This window comes from Magallana gigas, chromosome 4 (genome assembly GCF_963853765.1).
Source record: "Magallana gigas chromosome 4, xbMagGiga1.1, whole genome shotgun sequence".
NCBI lineage: Eukaryota > Metazoa > Mollusca > Bivalvia > Ostreida > Ostreidae > Magallana > Magallana gigas.
This window is the reverse complement of record NC_088856.1, coordinates 55,282,723-55,301,899: the sequence shown is the minus strand read 5'-3', so window position 1 is coordinate 55,301,899 and position 19,177 is coordinate 55,282,723. Positions and strand designations below refer to the sequence as shown.

Here is a 19,177-nt window from a genome sequence, read left to right as displayed (position 1 = left end):
TTATTTTTTTAAAATTGAGACCAAAAGTCGTGAAATTTTATACCTGGGGTCATTTTTTTCAATTGCTTTAATTTTTTTTTATTTCCTGTATTCAAAATGACCTTTTTGAAAATTGACCACAACAACAAAGTTTTGAAAAGTTTGAACTGGAACTAATTAATTGCTCAAAGCGATTTAAATTTTGTATATACGTAAAGGATTTTCAGACACTTTCTCGTGAGTGTGTAACCAGATAAACCTTGAATATTCTACATGGAGGGACTGTGCCTCATACTAGTACCTACCCATACGCATGATCACATAAAAATATAAAAACACAAAACACAGCGATTATATATACGCTAAACGCTCACTATATTTAAAATATTTGCATACATTAAGGGTTAACGGATAAATCGAGAACTAATCATTGAACTGATTCATGTTTTTGAGAGACTCGTTATTTATAATATCTAATATTTTATATGCTAACTGTTAAAATAATTATACCAATTTAAAGAATAGATATGAAGAAATGTATTTCTTTTTTAAATTGACTAAGTCAAAGAATGATATGTAGTTCATTAATATGTGTTCATTTGCTGTTGAATTTGGAACCTATTTCTTGATAAAGTTTAACAATGTTGGTCAATTTTCAATGGACTAGGGTCTTTATTCAACACCTGTGGTCTCAATATTCAATTTTCAACCCAGGTCAAAATTCTTCGTTACACCAATGTGCAAGTTTTTTAAATTCCTAATTTAAATAGAAACTTAATCAAATCACATTAAAAATTCTGCTTGTAAATTTTTTTTAATTAATGAAAAAAACACTGTTTATTTGAATCTTATACAATAAAACAATACATCAATACGCGTATGTAATTGTAATACAAACATGTATAGTACTCAACATTTGAAACTATATGCGTGTACCATACTACTTTTCATAAATGATTTAAATTAACGTCTTTCTTTTTTATATTGTAATTTGATCATTTAAAATTGGCGATTTTGGTGTATAAATAGCAAAAAATAAACATATATTCTGATACGTGCATGCACGTACATGTACCCCTCTGAAGTAGCTTACCTGACCTACATAGATAGGGGTTTTGAATCAACACTAGGTAAGTCACGTCATGTTGTTTTGCTAGTGTAATTCTATTTCATCATATAAATAACAATCAGGCATTGGATTTGTATAGGAGTCAAATCATTTAAAATATCATCGTCTCAAGCCACGGCTCGGAGTCCGCTTAGTACTCCCCTACCCCCGGCCAGATGATCGTATATATACATACTGGGACAGTGGTTACATGTACGAGGGTCAATCAAAAAATACGAAGACAATGTGGCTGTCTATCATATGTTTTTCATGAAAGTCATACTTAACAGATTAATCTTTGCACCGACACTAATGTTATTGATATGCGAAGTTTTAGTCCATTTGATGAAACGGTATTTTTGTTACCCCTTTTTAAAAACAACATGTTTTGTCACCACGGCGCACGGTAACGTTCAAAACATGACGTCAAGATTAAACATGCACAGTTTATAGATATACCCCATCTTTATATCATGCTTAGTCTATTGTGCCTTTCTCCTTCCAATTTAAAATGGCACTGAACCACTTAACATCTTATTTGCACACATGTGTTCGAGAATCATAAGTTAGTTCATTAAAGTTTTCATTTTCTTACCGTGTATTTCTTAGTTTACAGTAAAGATAACCCTGAAAGTCGATTTACGTTACTTATTTTTTGACCAAATATTTATATTTACATTCTACTGTGTTTTTCCATTAAATTCCGTGATGTTTAAAGCTATACACGCTATAATTTACGTCAATTTTGAATGACAGTGAAAACGCATGTGTTTGTCTACTTATAAAAGTTATCCTTAATCTGTAAATTACAATGGTGAATTCCATCTCGTTACAAAGATATAGATTTTTAATTGTTTATTTTCCTGCCAGGAAAATATACCTTTTCATGAATATTGATGAAGGAAAAGCGAAACCGACCTCATTGCGCAAGTCCGCGGAGAACTAGGTGGTCGTTATTGTTTGCCTAATTAAATATCCAACTTGATTTTTAATATGCTTAACAGTTGTTAATTTGAAATACATACATGTATAATGAGTAAATACGTTTGTCATTCACGATACCCTTACTTCTGCATTAACACTTATAGGATCTATAAATAGCACATAGGGGAAAAACACAGGTCTACGTCATTTTTTTAAAGGAAGTATTCATATCTACTCACAGGCTTGTATATTTTTCTTTTGTTTGTACTCGTATTTCGGACAAATTTATGCTTTACTGAAAATATCCTTTCCTTTGTGAAACTATCACAATTATGAAGATGTTGACCCTTCACCAGTTTTGGTATGATAGACTAAATTTAGCTGTCGATATCACGTGATAGATTGATATTCACGAGGAGGCATTACTTTCCTGGCAGGAAAATAAATATGTTTTATTGTTTGATATTTGATATATTTGTTACGTGTTCGAATTGAGCATTATAATTAACAGCATAAAGGTAACTTTTATTAGTAATCAAACACATACATTTTCCCCTTTATTCAAAATTGACGCAAATTATAGCGTGTATAGCTTTAAATGCCTCTAAATGCAACACCTATTCACTGCGTATGAATTTACGAGTAATTTACATAAGTAGTTCTCAAACAGTGATTTCTAAGTTATCGGTTAAAAAATGCATTTCATGAATGTTGAAAAAACACCATGTTTTATAATTCTTCAACAAAAAAGTTGACTTTATTGTTAAAAGCAATATTTTAAGAGTTATTTATCATGGATTATATTTTCATGCTCGCCGATCTCATCTCAACAGTCTTTGTAAAAACCAGTTTAAACCGGTTTGACAAAACAGCTGTTCTTGCTGTTACTAATTTACTTCCTCCGTTATCTGCACTTTATGTCGATTTATTTAAGTAAACAATTGATTTCTTCAGTAAGAGAATGTAAATATAAGCATTAAATGATTTATTTTTGACGTCGTCGTGTCAATAACTGCCGTCAGGTGAGCAGACAAATTATCATAACGCGCTAACGCGCGTTATTCAATTTGTCTGCTCACCTGACGGCAGTTATTGACACGACGACGTCAAAAATAAATCATTCAATGCTATAACAGATATTCTACTCTCTTTCGGACTGTTTTATATTCAAAATACAATGACCACCACCCTCACAAAATTTATTACAGTTAAACACAAACTTGCAAATAATTGTTGACTTATTTTTTGCACCATTGAGCATTTTCACAGCTTCTATCGACTTTTTCCTGAGTTAGATCCATTTTATTTGTACTTCTCGTTGCGCCGTGACGTCCGACGACGTCGATGTTTTAATCAACTCTAAAGAGGACTATCTGTCTTTAGTTACTAATATCTGTTCGACAAAACAATATATCCCGTCATTATTTGGTACATAGAATACAATGACTATACTAAATTTGAAGTTTCAATATTATTTGGTTTTATGCCCAATTTATAGAGATATTACTTTCAACATTATATGGTTTATTGTTGACATAACACAAATTTTGACCGTGCGCCGTGACCTCATATTTGCAGGATTAAATTCTAAATAATTCTTAGAAATAAAGAAATTTATTAACTTTTTTCCTTGCAAATTCTTTGAAACTATTGCTAAATTATGTCTACCAAATTTAGTAATGATACGACGTTAAGTAACATAACTATGACAAAAGTCTTCGTATTTTTTGATTGACCCTCGTACATGTAGCCACCATGACAATCTATAAAAAATAGACTATATAATATTATGCATTTCTAAAGAGAATCCGACGTTATTGCATATGTACTTATACGTATGTTCGAACGACATTGCAAGCATCTTTAACCGCACTAACGTATATTAATTTATTCCAAATTATTATAACTACACAAACAGCCGCTACATGTACGTCTTTTAAATCCGTAGACTTGAAGATTGTATATGTCCACGGGCAATTGTTTGCCCCATGCATCCTCTCCAAAGTTAGAGTCATTATATTGTAATGTTTACCAATTGCTACTACATTTTAATAAATAGTACCTATATAATCAATATATGCATAGCCAGACAGAGATCGTCTACTTCCGCCCCAGTAATAGACTCTACCCAGAACGAGGATGTAAGGGAGGAGAGTACGGCACTAGTATTTTGTTTACAGGCATGCAACGTATACCTGTACGTACATCAGACACGTTGCATCGTTTTTGGAAGTGGAGGGAGCAGACTGATCCCAAATATCTTGACAGGCTACCCCCCCCCCCCAAAAAAAAATCCAACTTTTCAAAAATCCTTATCCGTGTGTGTGTGGGTGGGGGGGGGGGGGGAGGGTGGGTGGGTGGTGGGGGGGGGGTAGCGGTTCTAAACTATACCTTTACATTTTCAATATTAATTTCCTTACTTTCCTTACTTTCTCTTCCATTTTTCACATGTTCCCATAAAAGGGGGGGGGGGGTCCAACTTTATTTAATTTTTAATTAAGGTAAATTTAAGGAAAATGTTTGCTGTGAGGGGTCAGCCCCCCCCCCCTCCCTCGATGCTACGTATATACCTGTACATGTAGCATTTGTTTTGAAAGTGGGCTTACTAGACGTGCCCCCAACAAACAACTTTATTTTTTTTAAATTTTGGTATAAGTATTTATCAACGCAGATTAAAGTCAGTTTTATTGACCACGACAGCTAATACAGGCAATATTATAATGAGAGCGGGTCATGCTATGACTTTATAAGGATAAACTAGGATAAGTGCATGGACTAGTACTAGCATTCGTAGCCATAAAAATGTAACTATTTAACTGCCTGTGGTGTTAAACTCTTATTCCAATAAAAAGATCGTGAATGGCCACAGTCTCTCTGGGTAAAAAAACGTATGGTCAGTTTAAAAGAGACTTTATATGAATGAAAGGACTGATGGTCAGCATACCAAATTTAAGCGTGAAAACACATTGGCTAAACAAACCCAAACAACAGAAACACGGGAATGACTTAATTTAATAATTTACTAATAGTTTTTAAAATATGACAACAAGTTATACATGTATATAGCATAGTAAACTGTTATATACTCTGTCCCAAGATATTTTGGATTCACGTTTGGATTAATTGCTTGATATTTATAAATACCTCAGGATTCAAACGATGTTCATTCAAAAGTATGAAAAATTTCCAAGACGCCCCTGTTAGCTTATCAGGTTTCAATACAATGCTAAAAAATGTGATGTCTACGGAGATTTTGTATTGCAGCAAGCCCGGATGATAACGTTGAAATATTGCGCGATGTATTCCGAGTGTATTCCGAATGGAGAGAAATGTAAACATTCCCCATTATAAATCTCCGTAAGGAATCTGTTTTCGTTCCTGTGAATTTTTCCGAGTGAAAGATGATAATGTGTCAATGAAATTATCTTGGAAAATATCCCTTTCAACTATTTCAATTGCACTTCTTTCACAGGTAAGTGCATTTTTATTAAAAATCGTCCAAATGTGCAGCATAAATATCTTGGGACAGACTATAGTTAAGTTTAAATTGATAAATTTTAAACTTTTATTGTAACATATATAAAGTCAGGATTTGCCTTAGTACGGCAGTTGACGTGGAATCTTCTCTAAGATTCGAGTCAGCTCACTTCCCCGGGTAGTTGGGTGGGGCCCAGTCTCCATTTCCCGTCTCGTTTATTGCCTTGCTAAGTATTTTGTTTATTGTCCCGTAAATTTCCATTGTGCAGCATGCTAGGCGTTTGGTCCGTGCTAAGTGGGTTGGCTTAGGTTTGGGTTACTTGGACTTTCAATTAACCTTAAGGCAGGCTTACATTTACATTGTAACTTGGTAAGGATGGTGATAACGGGAAGTTTGTATAACTGTATATTTGTGTATATAACATTTGCTCATTAATAAATAACTTGGAGAAGAGTTAGTGTGATTTTGAAATATACGTAAATATTTGATAGAGTGATTGAGCGTTGATATTAATTTCTAGAACATTTTCATTGTTACGGAGAATTAGACTGATAACAGACGGATTTGAGACTGACTTAACTTAGCGACTAGAGACGTAAGAATATCATGGATGATAAAAAGTGATAACCACTATACGATTACATTGGTGCCGTGACGTTACAATAACCACTATACGATTACATTGGTGCCGTGACGTTACAATAACCACTATACGATTACATTGGTGCCGTGACGTTACAATAACCACTATACGATTACATTGGTGTCGTGACGTTACAATAACCACTATACGATTACATTGGTGCCGTGACTTTACAATAACCACTGTACGATTACATTGGTGCCGTGACTTTACAATAACCATTATACGATTACATTGGTGCCGTGACGTTACAATAACCATTATACGATTACATTGGTGTCGTGACTTTACAATAACCACTGTACGATTACATTGGTGCCGTGACGTTACAATAACCATTATACGATTACATTGGTGCCGTGACATTACAGTAACTACTATACGATTACATTGGTGTCGTGACGTTACAATAACCATTATACGATTACATTGGTGTCGTGACTTTACAATAACCACTGTACGATTACATTGGTGCCGTGACGTTACAATAACCATTATACGATTACATTGGTGCCGTGACGTTACAGTAACTACTATACGATTACATTGGTGCCGTGACTTTACAATAACCACTGTACGATTACATTGGTGCCGTGACGTTACAATAACCACTATACGGTTACATTGGTGCCGTGACGTTACAGTAACTACTATACAATTACATTGGTGCCGTGACTTTACAATAACCATTATACGATTACACAAGTATATATTTTGATCTAGACTATCCATGACTTTGATCCGCCAAAGCGTGTCTCCAACCTTACTCTCATTTTTGCTATTTCGGGCTTGTTTATCGAAAAAGTAGGTTTTTTATTAATTTCACAATAATTATTTATCAGATAAAATTCAATTATACCTTACGGACATCATCTCGCATGTGTTGAAATACCAAAGGTGTAAGCAAGTACTCTGGTGTAGGTATTGTGTAGTTAAATATTTGCAAAATGCCTTAATTTACAAGTATAGATATGTAATACGATTGTTCTCGGTACAGTACTATAATAATATCTTTAATGTCAGGCGCCTGTGGTTTTCATCATAGATGAACATCCCGTCCTATACTCAGGCTGATCGAAATCTCCCATTTTGCCTCAACTATGTCCCGATCATTTACATGAATCAGCTGTTAATAATCTGCAAAGATTTTGATTATCTTGCTACGATGAAATGATTTTTATATTTTTTAATGAATGGAAATAAATGACAGGAAAGTTTTGATGAAACGTTACATCCACTGATACAATTTTCCATTTATTTCATACACACAAAATATAAAAATTATCTCTTAAAATACAATGTAAGTGATTGACGGATACAACTGTTGTACTTGATGTGTCCGGATTTGAATTACTGGTAGATAGTTTCATAATGACCATTCCAAAAAAAAAGGTAAAAAGGATGTTGATTTTCATACATTTATCGAGTCTTGAAGATGCATACACGTGTAGTATTTTTCATTTCTGAATCATAATTTTCACATTTTGAAGCTAAATATAATGATATAAAAACTGGAAACATCAAACCTGAAATCACATGCACCTGGTTAACCCGGTATATATTATTCTCATAATATATAAATAGTGCCTGTTTGGGAGGGTAACAGTTGAAATTGACACCCCGAGAAAACCATTGTCAACCGACGCGAAGCGGAGGTTGACAATGGTTTTCGAGGGGTGTCAATTTCAACTGTTATCCTCCCAAACAGGCACTATTTATTTTGTTATACTGAATGTCTTTTTTAAAATTTTTAAAATTTTTTTACTGCTTTTATATAGGAATAACGTGAATTCTACAGCGAACCGTACGCGCATAATTTTCGCGCATGTAACATTTTTTAATGTTACCCGTTGCCAAGTGCGTTGCTAACGCTGAGGGTAATAGTAAATATTATTAACTGCGTCTTAACCAATCAGATTTCAGTATTTAACATGAAAGTATAACAATAAAAAATATATACCGGTACCCTCTACCTGATAATTTATACATCCAAGATGGCAGCGATGATTGCCTTGCGTGAATATTAGGTAGAGGGTAGGTGCCTGTGTCTGAAATCTCTGTCACAAGGATCCAATCTCTTTTTTATTGGGAAGTCTGTATGTTAATTATCAGTGGCCATGCATTCCAGATCTCTATATGAAACACTTAGTATTGCGAACATTTCATTTAAATGCAGTAGACGTAACAAACCAACTTTCACAAAAGACTTTATTTACATATACTTACAATTTGTTTACAAACATGTATAGTACCATACACTTTTTTGGGGTTATTTACATGTTATACATGCGAACAGTTGGTTAACATTATTGTTATAAACACATATACACATAATATATAAAGTTTTATATGGCACACACACTGTCACACAGACAAATCAGTTTATGTGTGGTTCATAAACATATTCTGTTTACATAAAGTACATACACACATTTTACTTGCATAGTAACACACATTTTGTTTACATGTAATATTGTATTTTCTTCACGTTACCTCTGTACTCAGCCACAAAGAGGTTGTCTCTGGTGTCCACACATAGACCCCATGGACCGTGTAATTGACAGTTGTCAATGTAGCGAAGGAACTGTCCGTCCTGATCCAGGATGTGGATACAGTCGTTGTTATAGTCTGCTATCAGGATCCGACCCTGGCTGTCTGTTGTGATGCCACGTGGACTAAATGATCCCTTGGTAGTAGATGGAGGACCAGTGTAGGTAAACCGGAGTTTCCCGGCCTGATTGACCACCACTACTGCACGGGCTTTATAGTCTGACACACAGATATCTAGGTTCCTGTTCTCACCGATGTATTTATCTCCACCAGATGAATAGAGAGGTAGTCCTTTGTCGTCGTACTGAATACTTTGTTTCTTTGTGGAGCCAGAGTAACACACAACTTTTGTTTGTTTATCATCATCACTGACCATGACAACCAGGAGGTCACCAGAGGAGGTACTACAGACACTGAGATGTTTCCACCCCTGTAGTCTGATCACTGTCTGTATCTTTTTATTCTTCACTATGTTCACAGTTCTATCAATGTCATCAGTATAAACTAGATCCCCACTCCTTGTCACTGCTATGTCCCATGGCCAGTTCCCTGACTTGGTTTGGACTGACTTCACTAGTTTCCCCCTCAGGTTGAACAGTCTCATGATGTTGTCATTACCACGCATCCAGATCTCATCACTCAGACAGGACACACTACGTAATCCTCCACGCTCAGTGTTTATCTGTGTGATGATCCGTGGTACATCAATGAGCGGTCTGTCCGGGGGAGAGGACTCAGCATTGGGAGATTCCATGGTGTAGCCATGTTCTTCTGTTTTGATAGATGACGCTGACAGAGAACCAAACTGTTGATAAAGCTGTTCTTTGTTGATCTTCTGAGGGGTAAAACTTGTTAAGGACACCGTAAGTTTAGGCAATCTTCTGAATTCATCATTCCTTGATTTGTAGGAAAAGACACGGCTGACATCATTGGAGTCCAGTAACTTCTTCAGTTCAGTAATGGTCTGTGTGATTTCAGGAATGGTGTGTGTGATTTCATTTTCCTTTATATTTAGGAGGACCAGGTGTTTAGAATCCATTTCATTAAGATCAGATTGCAGTTTCTCTATGATGGTGTCTATTTCTCTGTGCCAGACTTCTCCATGTTTGTGGATAGCTGATGTCAATTTTTGGGAGTTGTTTTTCATATCTGTTTTCTGAATTAGGATGTTAGATGCAATCTCTAGGAATTTAGGATAAATGATTTTTTCCAATTCTTGTAAATCTTTTTTTAAATGTTTTTTCTTGGTTTCTATACTTCTCAGAGCAATATCAACTTGTCTGTGTCCTAAATGTTCACCAGACGAAACACAGAGTGTACAAATAGGAATGTCACATTGTTCACAATGAAGTTCACACAATTTTATGGAATGTTTTAGACATTTAGGAGTAGATCCTCTCTTTTCAAATGGCAGCACTTTGTGTTCTTTGGATAGATCAGAGAGATGTTCCCCCACACAGGCTTTACAAAGATGTATGTGGCAAATGTCACAGTACATAGGGGGGCCCGGGGTCTCACAGAGATGACACCGTAACACATCCTGGGCCCAATTACGAGAGGGGTCCATGGTCAGGCACTATGATGGGATGGGTTTAAATAGAATTCTGAAAGACAAATAAGTTATATCAATCATCTGATAACGACACATAATGTGCAATAACACATGTTTAAGTCGCAGTAATTACATGTAATATGTAATAGTAATAGATAGCACGAATAAAGGTCATATAGAGAACCTGATTCAAAGATTTAATAACAAACCTGTACGATCCAATATGGCGGGGATTCTCTCTCGTCTTGGTAGTGATCACGTGTTCGAAGTAAAGGATTTACAAGCGCTTTGAATTTAAAGGCCCAGTCTTCTGGTATGTGAACAAACACAACCTATGAAACCATGATATAAAAACATAATTTCAACAGGATTTTTCACGACATCAAGGATTTGTTACGATATTACGCTCACCCTAATCCCAATTTACATTGTTGGATCCTGGGAAACGGCTAACTGGAGATGTGATAAGGACGGCCACGGGCGCTGGAAGTTACTGTAAATATATATTGTATGTGCATGTATAAAACATGCACATGCATATTATTTTCAATGACTTTCAGTGCATGCATAAGTATAATATCAGGTCGTGATCCGGTTTTAAGTCGCGAGAAGAGTCATCTCATGTTCATCGAGAAATACTGAAGGAATACTGTATTCCTACGCACCAGATTTGGTGAATGGGTCTTCTGTGTTATGCGTAAATATCACTCAAATCTATCAATGCAATTTAATAGAGGGAAAGAAAGTAAATGTAAATATATTTACATGAACATCTGAAAAGTTTCAGGAAAGAGCAAAAGTTAAATCCAGCCGACCTACATAGAAATGGGTATGAACCAGGCACATAGCACTTTTCGTTGTTTTGTATATTTCATAGTACATAACATTATTAACAAACGCAGGAAAAACTTAAGTAAAGAGTTTAAAAAAAAAAAATGGAAATCAGTGCTAAATGTGTAGAGTTCAAACTAATGTTCATGTATGCAGACATCTGCATCCGAATTAGGATTTTCCTAATACACCCACGATTAGCAATGGCATATGGTGATTTATATATACGGCATGTTTGTCCAGTACGATTCTAAACTTGTACCCCCCCCCCCCCGCCCCCGCCCCCATCTCCTTCGTTGTTTTGATGATCTGTTCTATGTTCCCTTTTACTTTTACCAGAGGAGGGATCAGAGCACTTTGTAGCATCGAACACCCAGACGGGATTTATCTAACAGACGTAAATCAAATTGAACAAAAAATTAAAATATGTTTATGACTAATAAATGTAATGCATGTGCATGCATGTACACCTTTATAGATATGTAGCACAAGTTTAACTAACTCGCCTGACCTACATAGATAGGGGTTTGAATCAACACAAGGTAGGACATGTCACACTGTTTTATTTAATCCTAGCACATATATAGCATAAATATAGTGTCCGTACGTGCAGAATTTAAAAAGAAAAGTAGAACAAAACAAAGAGAAATGAACATGAAATGCATTTCATTGATGACGAGTCTGACTCTATTGTTTTGTATTCAATTTGGTAGGTTCTAGTCCACGCATGTGTATGCATGCTTTTGCATTCGAATTACTTGTGCATTTTCCTCACTACACAAACATTTCGCCGTGGTCTTGGTGTAACTGAACGTAATAGATAAATGTCCCCTCTCAGGCACATACGTAGCATCGTTTTCGAAAGTAGGGGGGTGGGGGACTCGTCCAAAAAATCTTTACAAGCAAAGTGAGGGGGAAAGGGAGGGGTAATTATCACTTCAATTTCTCTGTTCATTTTCTTGTTTTTTCAATTTTTCACATGATCCCAAAAAGTGGGGATGGGGCAACTCCTTCATTTTTCACTTTTTCTATATAAATTTAATTAAGAAATTTCTTGCTGCGAGAAAAAGGTCTGTATTTGGGGGGGGGGGGGGGGGGGGCTGGGAATTCAGGTAGCGATTTAATGGTTTCTCCCCCTAAAAGCGCTATCTATTAATTATAATTATACTTTACTTATACTTTACAAATACTAAGATCTTTAAAATAATAGATTTCTATGAGAATTTATATTTTTTTAAGTTCTTAAAAAGTCTTATGACACTTTGCAGAATATTGTACATGCCTGCTACACACAATCCCAATATTTTCCACATGTGCTCTTTTAGATATCTGTTTCCTCTGAGGATTGACCCAGAATGACCGAGGTCTACTGTAGCACAGGTGCCCTGACGTTCAAGGATGGGAACTTTATCCTGGACGGGAAACCCCTGCGGATCTTTAGCGGGACCATGCACTACTTCCGGGTAGTTCCGGCCTACTGGAGGGACCGCTTCCGGAAGATGAGGGCGTGTGGACTTAACACCGTGGAAACGTAAGTTATATATTCTTATACAACCCCCCCCCCCTTCCGAAAAATAACTGAAATATCACGACTCTGTGGCATTTTATAATCACACTCATTTCCCCTATTTGTTTTATATATAGGGGAAACGAGTGTGAATATAAAATGCCACAGAGTCGTGATATTTCTGGTATTTTTTGACTGGAGACATAAATAAGGGGTTGTTAACGATAATTAATAAAAGAAATTGAAAAAAAAAATAGAATTTTTTTTAGAAAGGAGTGGGGGGGGGGGGGGGGGGTAGTGCACGGTCCAGTCCACAAGCACCTGTGTTGTAAGCCAGATATATGGCTCACAATTCTCTGATTTAAAACAAAGCTCGTGGCATGCGTTTGTTTACATTCGTTGCATAGAAGTAAAAATTTCAAATGTTTTTGTTCTAATCATTGTTAAATGTACACATAAATAAACAATCTCTTCTGTTTGTTATACATCTTATTTAATTATGAAAGTGATATTTTGTATCTAGAAGCCTAAATGTAAACAATAACATGGCACGAGCATTGTTTACTAACAAAAAATAAAATGCTATGCATCCCGCTTGAAACTTGACATTCAAATTTTAGTTGATCTTTTAAAAAAAGCTCTGTTAAGCATTTTGTCTATTCAAAATGGAAAAAAAAAATTAAGCTCTTATCGGGAACATGCCCATTGAAAAACCTAAAACAAGAACTAAATAAAAATGTAACAAAAACGACAAAAAAGTACACTGGTATAAACTAAGCAGGGATAAAATTACAATGTGGTGATGACTTTCTTGCGATACAGTTATTCCACACTGTTACAAATACTCGTATACATGTGCCTCGTAAAGTTCTTCACCAATCCCAGTGTCTAACGGCTTAGTAGCAACGTCAACTATTGACTGAAACAGTCGCCAGGTCTTGAGTTTACCTGCGTTCGGTATCCGTTTCTTTATTTCATTGTCTTTACAATCTTTACTCTGAACATTCGGGACGCTATTCTACTTTCTCCACCATTCTAGTGAAAGTGAACTCAGTACTTTTGTTTTATAAAACTACTTCTTCTACAGATATTAAATCAGTTTAAATATACAATGCACTGTTCTCTAGCTTTAAAAACATACATGTCATTCAATAAAATATAAGCAAAGATAAGGAATCATTCATCATAATTTGCTCTTCATCTACACATTTTAAAACATTTTTAAGTCAACTTCAAATGTACTGTAAAATTTAAAAATTCTGAAAAGGTGAAAGTATTTTGATTATCATGTACTTTTATCAACATTAATATATACAAGAGTTCCATATCACATCAATCGTAGGAGCATGGTAACGATTTGAGCTAAATTTAATTTTCTCGATCCTTTTTCGTTGTAACAATGCTTTATATAAAGGTTTTCTAAATTATAATCGAAGTTTGAATGTCAGCTGTCGTGTTGTAAGCCAGATGTATGGCTCGCTATTCCCTGATTTAAAACAAAGCTCGTGGCATGTGTTTGTTTACATTCGTTGCATAGAAGTAAAAATTTCAAATGTTTTTGTTCTAATCGTTGCTAAATGTACACATAAATAAACAATCTCTTCTGTTTGTTATACATCTTATTTAATTATGAAAGTGATATTTTGTATCCAGAAACTTAAATGTAAACAATAACATGGCACGAGCATTGTTTACTAACAAAAAATAAAATGCTATGTATCCCGCTTGAAACTTGACATTCAAATTTTAGTTGATCTTTTAAAAAAAGCTTTGTTAAGCATTTTGTCTATTCAAAATGGAAAAATAAATAAAATTAAGCTCTTATCGGGAACATGCCCATTGAAAAACCTAAAACAAGAAATAAATAAAAATGTAACAAAAACGACAAAAAAGTACACTGGTATAAACTAAACAGGGATAAAATTACCATGTGGTGATGACTTTCTTGCAATACAGTTATTACACACTGTTACAAATACTCGTATACATGTGCTTCGTAAAGTTCTTCACCACTCCCAGTGTCTAACGGCTTAGTAGCAACGTCAACTATTGCTTAAATGAAACAGTCGTCAGGTCTTGAGTTTACCCGCGTTCGGTATCCGTTTCTTTATTTCATTGTCTTTACAATCTTTACTCTGAACATCCGGGACGCTATTCTACTTTCTCCACTATTCTAGTGAAAGTGAACTCAGTACTTTTATTTTATAAAACTACGTCTTCTACAGATATTAAATCAGTTTAAATATACAATGCACTGTTCTCTAAATTTAAAAATATACATGTCATTTAATAAAATATAAGCAAAGATAAGGAATCATTCATCATAATTTCATCTACACACAAAATAACCCTTTTTAGGCAACTTCTTTGTCTGCATACATTTTGTATATATTACAATACAGTGATACACTCTAATTGATATACATGCATGTGGAATATGCTTCAGTCTATCTATAAATCAACCTTGACATTGTAGGTATGTACCATGGAACCTACACGAGGAGTATCCGGGGGAGTTTAATTATTCCGGAATTCTGGACGTCAGGTTTGTCTGACCTAAAAACTCTCTCTCTCTCTCTCTCTCTCTCTCTCTCTCTCTCTCTCTCTCTCTCTCTCTCTCTCTCTCTCTCTCTCTCTCCAATTTAACTCTACATCTCAACAAAGGATCACATACATGTAACGTCTCTGAGATTACATCAATGCATGGCATAATCATATTTCCTCAACAGGGAGTTTATCCGACAGGCGGGGGAAGAGGGGTTGTTTGTGATCTTTAGACCAGGCCCCTACATCTGTGCCGAGTGGGACTGGGGAGGAATGCCCAGGTAAATATCTACCTGGAAATAGAAACGGTCAGGTAAACTATCTCCTTGAAAATAGAACTGGTCAGGTAAAGTATCTACCCTGAATTGTTCAGGTACATGGAATGTCCTAAGGAATGGGAAAGGAACATTTCTACCTGGAAAAGAAAAGAATACCTACAGGTAAGTTTATACAAGGAAATAAAGGGAATGAGTAAGGTAAGCGTAATTTTTATGGTAAGACTATGTATGAAATTATAACGTGGTATATGATCAGATATACTTTGTTAATTTCCTGCAAATCATATCATTCTTTTTTTCTATTTTTTATATATAACCAAAAAAACTGAAATGGAAGATTTCCACGAAATCCTTTTATAGGGTTAGTTGTTTGTTGTCTTGTATTTTGTGTTTGTTGTATGTACACTTGCGTCTTTTAGTTGGCTGCTAAAGGACCCTGACATAAAGGTACGGAGCAACTATCCCCCGTACGTAGAGGCCGTCAAACGCTTCTATAATGACCTGATCCCCAGAATCACCGACCTTCAGGTACGTCAATAAATCTTACCTCGAGCTAAATTGTAAGAAAACCTTTGGCTAACAACAGACGCATGGAGACCATGTATATTCCATACATAGTCAGTAGAAAATATACCCCTTTCGAGCATTATGACGTCATTATAGAGCATAATGACGTCATGTTTCGTACTCAAATTAAAACTTGTAATATTATTATAAAAGCTTGATTTCCATTGTTTTATTATAGCATTGAATCATGATTTTTTGAAGTATACACTCTCATAACTGCAGCGGTGTGTGCATACAAATTGAGTAACGCGCGTCAGCGCGTTATGAAAATTTGTATGCACACAACGCTGCAGTTATGAGAGTTTATACTTTAAAAAATCATGATTTAATGCTTATATTTACATTTTTTTACTTCTTGCCTTGTCTGCAAATGTGATTCATACCTTAAAATTCCTATCTTATCCTAGGGGTTAGTTAATATTAATGGAAGAGCCACAGTAATAGCCACAAGCGTGAACTTTGATTTTCGCTTGTGACGTTGCAGTTTACAGCGTTTAACGTTTGTGACGTCATAGTAAAACTCGTCAATTTGACCTTTGACTACTTGTTGCATTTAGAGGCATTTGAAGATCACAGAATTTTTATTTTTATATATAAAATGAAAAAAAACACAGTAGAATGTAAATATTTATTTTTTTATCATTAAAATAAGACAGTCGGTAAGATATAATCGTTACATGGCTTGTAGTTGACCTAATATGGTTTATACATAGTCAGTAAATTCCATATGGCATTTACTGACTATGTATAAACCATGTTAGTTCAACTACAAACCATGTAACTAATACTACTAAGTAAGTCTTACTATGCACAATGTAGTTGTTTACTTACTTTATAAAACTAGTGAAACTTAAAATTAAAAGGTGGAAAAGCGTTGTTTTTAACCCAATAAAGTAAGTCTGGTTCCAGAATGCCACAAATGTTGATACAATGACTCTGTTATTGTTTATGATCAGGGATACATGTATTTTTTATCAATAGCGTTCTAATGGTGGACCAATCATAGCCGTGCAGGTAGAGAACGAGTTTGGTTCCTATAGCACCGAGGTTGATCACCTACACACCATTAGAGAGGTAGGTCAAGAGGTCATGACCTTTCAAGGTGAGATCAAGGTCAAGCAAGACTAAGAATGAGAAAGGATAGTATTTTGCAGGCACGTAGCATCGTTTTTGAAAGTGGGAGGGGGGCCAGACTCTTCCAAAAAATCTTGACAAGGAAAACAAAAAGAAGGTTACTTTCCAAATTACTGAAAATCCTAATTGGGGGGGGGGGGGGTAGTATACCTTTAACTTCAATTTCCTTATTTTCACAATTTTTTTTACATGGTCCCATAAAAGTGAGGGGACAACTCCATGTTTATTATTCTTTTTGTATGTAAATTTAAGAAGAAAAGAGGGGGGGGGGGGCAGCCCCCCCCCCCCCGATGTTACCTGCCTGTTTGGTTTACAGTTAATTATTTGCTGTTACTACCACTCTTTCTTTATTGTTGTAGATCCTACTAAACAATGGGATTAAGGAACTCCTCTTGACGTCAGAGAATATATTTGGATTAAAGAGAGCTCCATTTTATAAATGTATGAACACATATAGTAAACAAACTTATGAAATATTGTTAATAAAACTCTTAAACGATGATGCTACTTGTTCCTTCTGGAAAATTTAAAATGTGTAATATAATAACGGTTTACACGAATCAAATGAATTAACACGATTACTGCTTATTTCACATTTTCCCGTGTTGTTGTTCGCATGTTTAGACGCCCTGCCCACCGCTAACTTCCCCTCCATGGAAGACGGAAGCAAGCTGTTCCGGATGATCCGGGAATGGAGTCCCGAATTTCCTCTGATGGTGATGGAGTTTTGGCCCGGCTGGTTTGACCACTGGGGACAGCCCCACAAAGGACTAGATATTCCTGGTAATCAGACTATCACGATATCATCTATACATGTATTACATTAAGGAATGGCTTGTGCAAAGTTAACCTTTTATGATGCTTGTAAAACACGTTATTAGTGAAGTGCCGGAAACAAACAATGTCGTTTCGTTTTAAAGGAACTTAGACACGATTTTTGACTTCATTGTAAGCGTTAACACATTGTAAGCGCGTTTGCTGTAAACATGTTTTACAGTACAAATCAGTTAGCAATAGACCAATCCACACTTTACAAAAGTTATGTCCCTTTGGCCACCATCTTTGGGGAAACCCCCATATATTTCTTACAGTAGCCTTTGTATTTTAGAGGGTTGTAACTTCGTCATTTGACATTAGAAATTCGTTTTCCTTTGAATTTTGATTGCCCCAACTTGGGGCAACCCACACATCGAATAAAGAAGGGAAAAGTTGTTTTTTCCCTTTTGACCTTTGGGTTGACCACGCAAAGGGGAACAACTTTTGCAAAGTGTGGATTGGACTATTATGATAAAAGCGAATTAAAATTGAGTTTCTGAAGAGAGTCTTGAACGTCATAGTCATGTACATGGGTGTATAAATGGACGATTTTGTTGACAGCTTTTGAGGCGTGTCTGTCGGGGGTGCTAGACGCCGGGGGGTCCTTCAACATGTACATGTTCCACGGAGGGACCAACTTCGGCTTTATGGCGGGAGCAAACTACTTCGAGGGGTCCCACTATAAACCTGACGTCACCAGCTATGGTACGTATGATAATATAGGACAATTTTTCCGTTCACTATTTTTCTTTCTTGGTCAGTATTATCATGTTAATTTGCTTTTGTTTCAGATTATGACGCGCCATTGTCGGAAGCAGGGGACATCACTCCAAAGTATATGAGAGCAAGAGAAATTATCTTAGAGAAAGGCCTGAAACCCCAGGGTAATGCATGAAAACCTTTACATAAAGGTGTTAGGTCTTGGAGAGTTCTAAAACATTATGTACTAAAATCAAGACGACCTGGTTTCATCATTGATAAAGTCAATTTTCTTTTTGATTTTTTAAGTTTCAGCATTCCATGTATCTATTTCCAGGAATAATGTCTTTGCCAGAAATTCCTCCTAATTTACCAAAGAAAGCTTACGGTATGTTTATTGTTTTGAAAACTATAAGAAAAATTATGAGAGGGACTTTTTCTTTGTTGCTATTTTACGAATGTTTTCACGCACGTTTTTTTTTGCAGGTGAAATAGCAGTATCCCAGTATTTAGATTTCAGGACAGTTTTATCTCTAATGGTAAGAAATAAAAAGAACATTAAGCTAT

At 35.5% G+C, this 19,177-nt stretch overlaps 2 protein-coding genes across 3 annotated transcripts in view; one reads left to right on the top strand and one right to left on the bottom strand.

Moving 5' to 3' along the window:
• LOC117683182 (beta-galactosidase-1-like protein 2) overlaps window positions 1-19,177 on the top strand; it is a 28,011-nt gene that overhangs the window by 3,329 nt on the left and 5,505 nt on the right. Inside the window, exons 1-12 of one of the 2 annotated variants that reach the window (XM_066083066.1) lie at window positions 11,567-11,607; window positions 12,391-12,596; window positions 15,049-15,117; window positions 15,302-15,397; window positions 15,814-15,922; window positions 16,943-17,035; window positions 17,455-17,536; window positions 17,720-17,878; window positions 18,473-18,616; window positions 18,703-18,795; window positions 18,948-18,998; window positions 19,097-19,149. In XM_066083066.1, the coding sequence (XP_065939138.1) occupies window positions 12,421-12,596; window positions 15,049-15,117; window positions 15,302-15,397; window positions 15,814-15,922; window positions 16,943-17,035; window positions 17,455-17,536; window positions 17,720-17,878; window positions 18,473-18,616; window positions 18,703-18,795; window positions 18,948-18,998; window positions 19,097-19,149 (1,125 nt within the window). In that variant the 5' untranslated portion in view covers window positions 11,567-11,607; window positions 12,391-12,420. Of the gene's footprint in view, window positions 1-11,566; window positions 11,608-12,390; window positions 12,597-15,048; window positions 15,118-15,301; window positions 15,398-15,813; window positions 15,923-16,942; window positions 17,036-17,454; window positions 17,537-17,719; window positions 17,879-18,472; window positions 18,617-18,702; window positions 18,796-18,947; window positions 18,999-19,096; window positions 19,150-19,177 lie in introns of those variants that run through there. The other variant, XM_066083065.1, reaches the window with a different exon arrangement.
• Window positions 8,136-10,918, bottom strand: LOC117683194 (E3 ubiquitin-protein ligase TRIM71). Its single transcript, XM_034452205.2, has 2 exons — window positions 10,444-10,918; window positions 8,136-10,286 (listed from the first exon to the last, which is right to left on the bottom strand). The coding sequence occupies exon 2, from the start codon at window positions 10,247-10,249 to the stop codon at window positions 8,594-8,596; it is 1,656 nt and encodes a 551-aa protein (XP_034308096.2). The 5' UTR covers window positions 10,250-10,286; window positions 10,444-10,918; the 3' UTR covers window positions 8,136-8,593.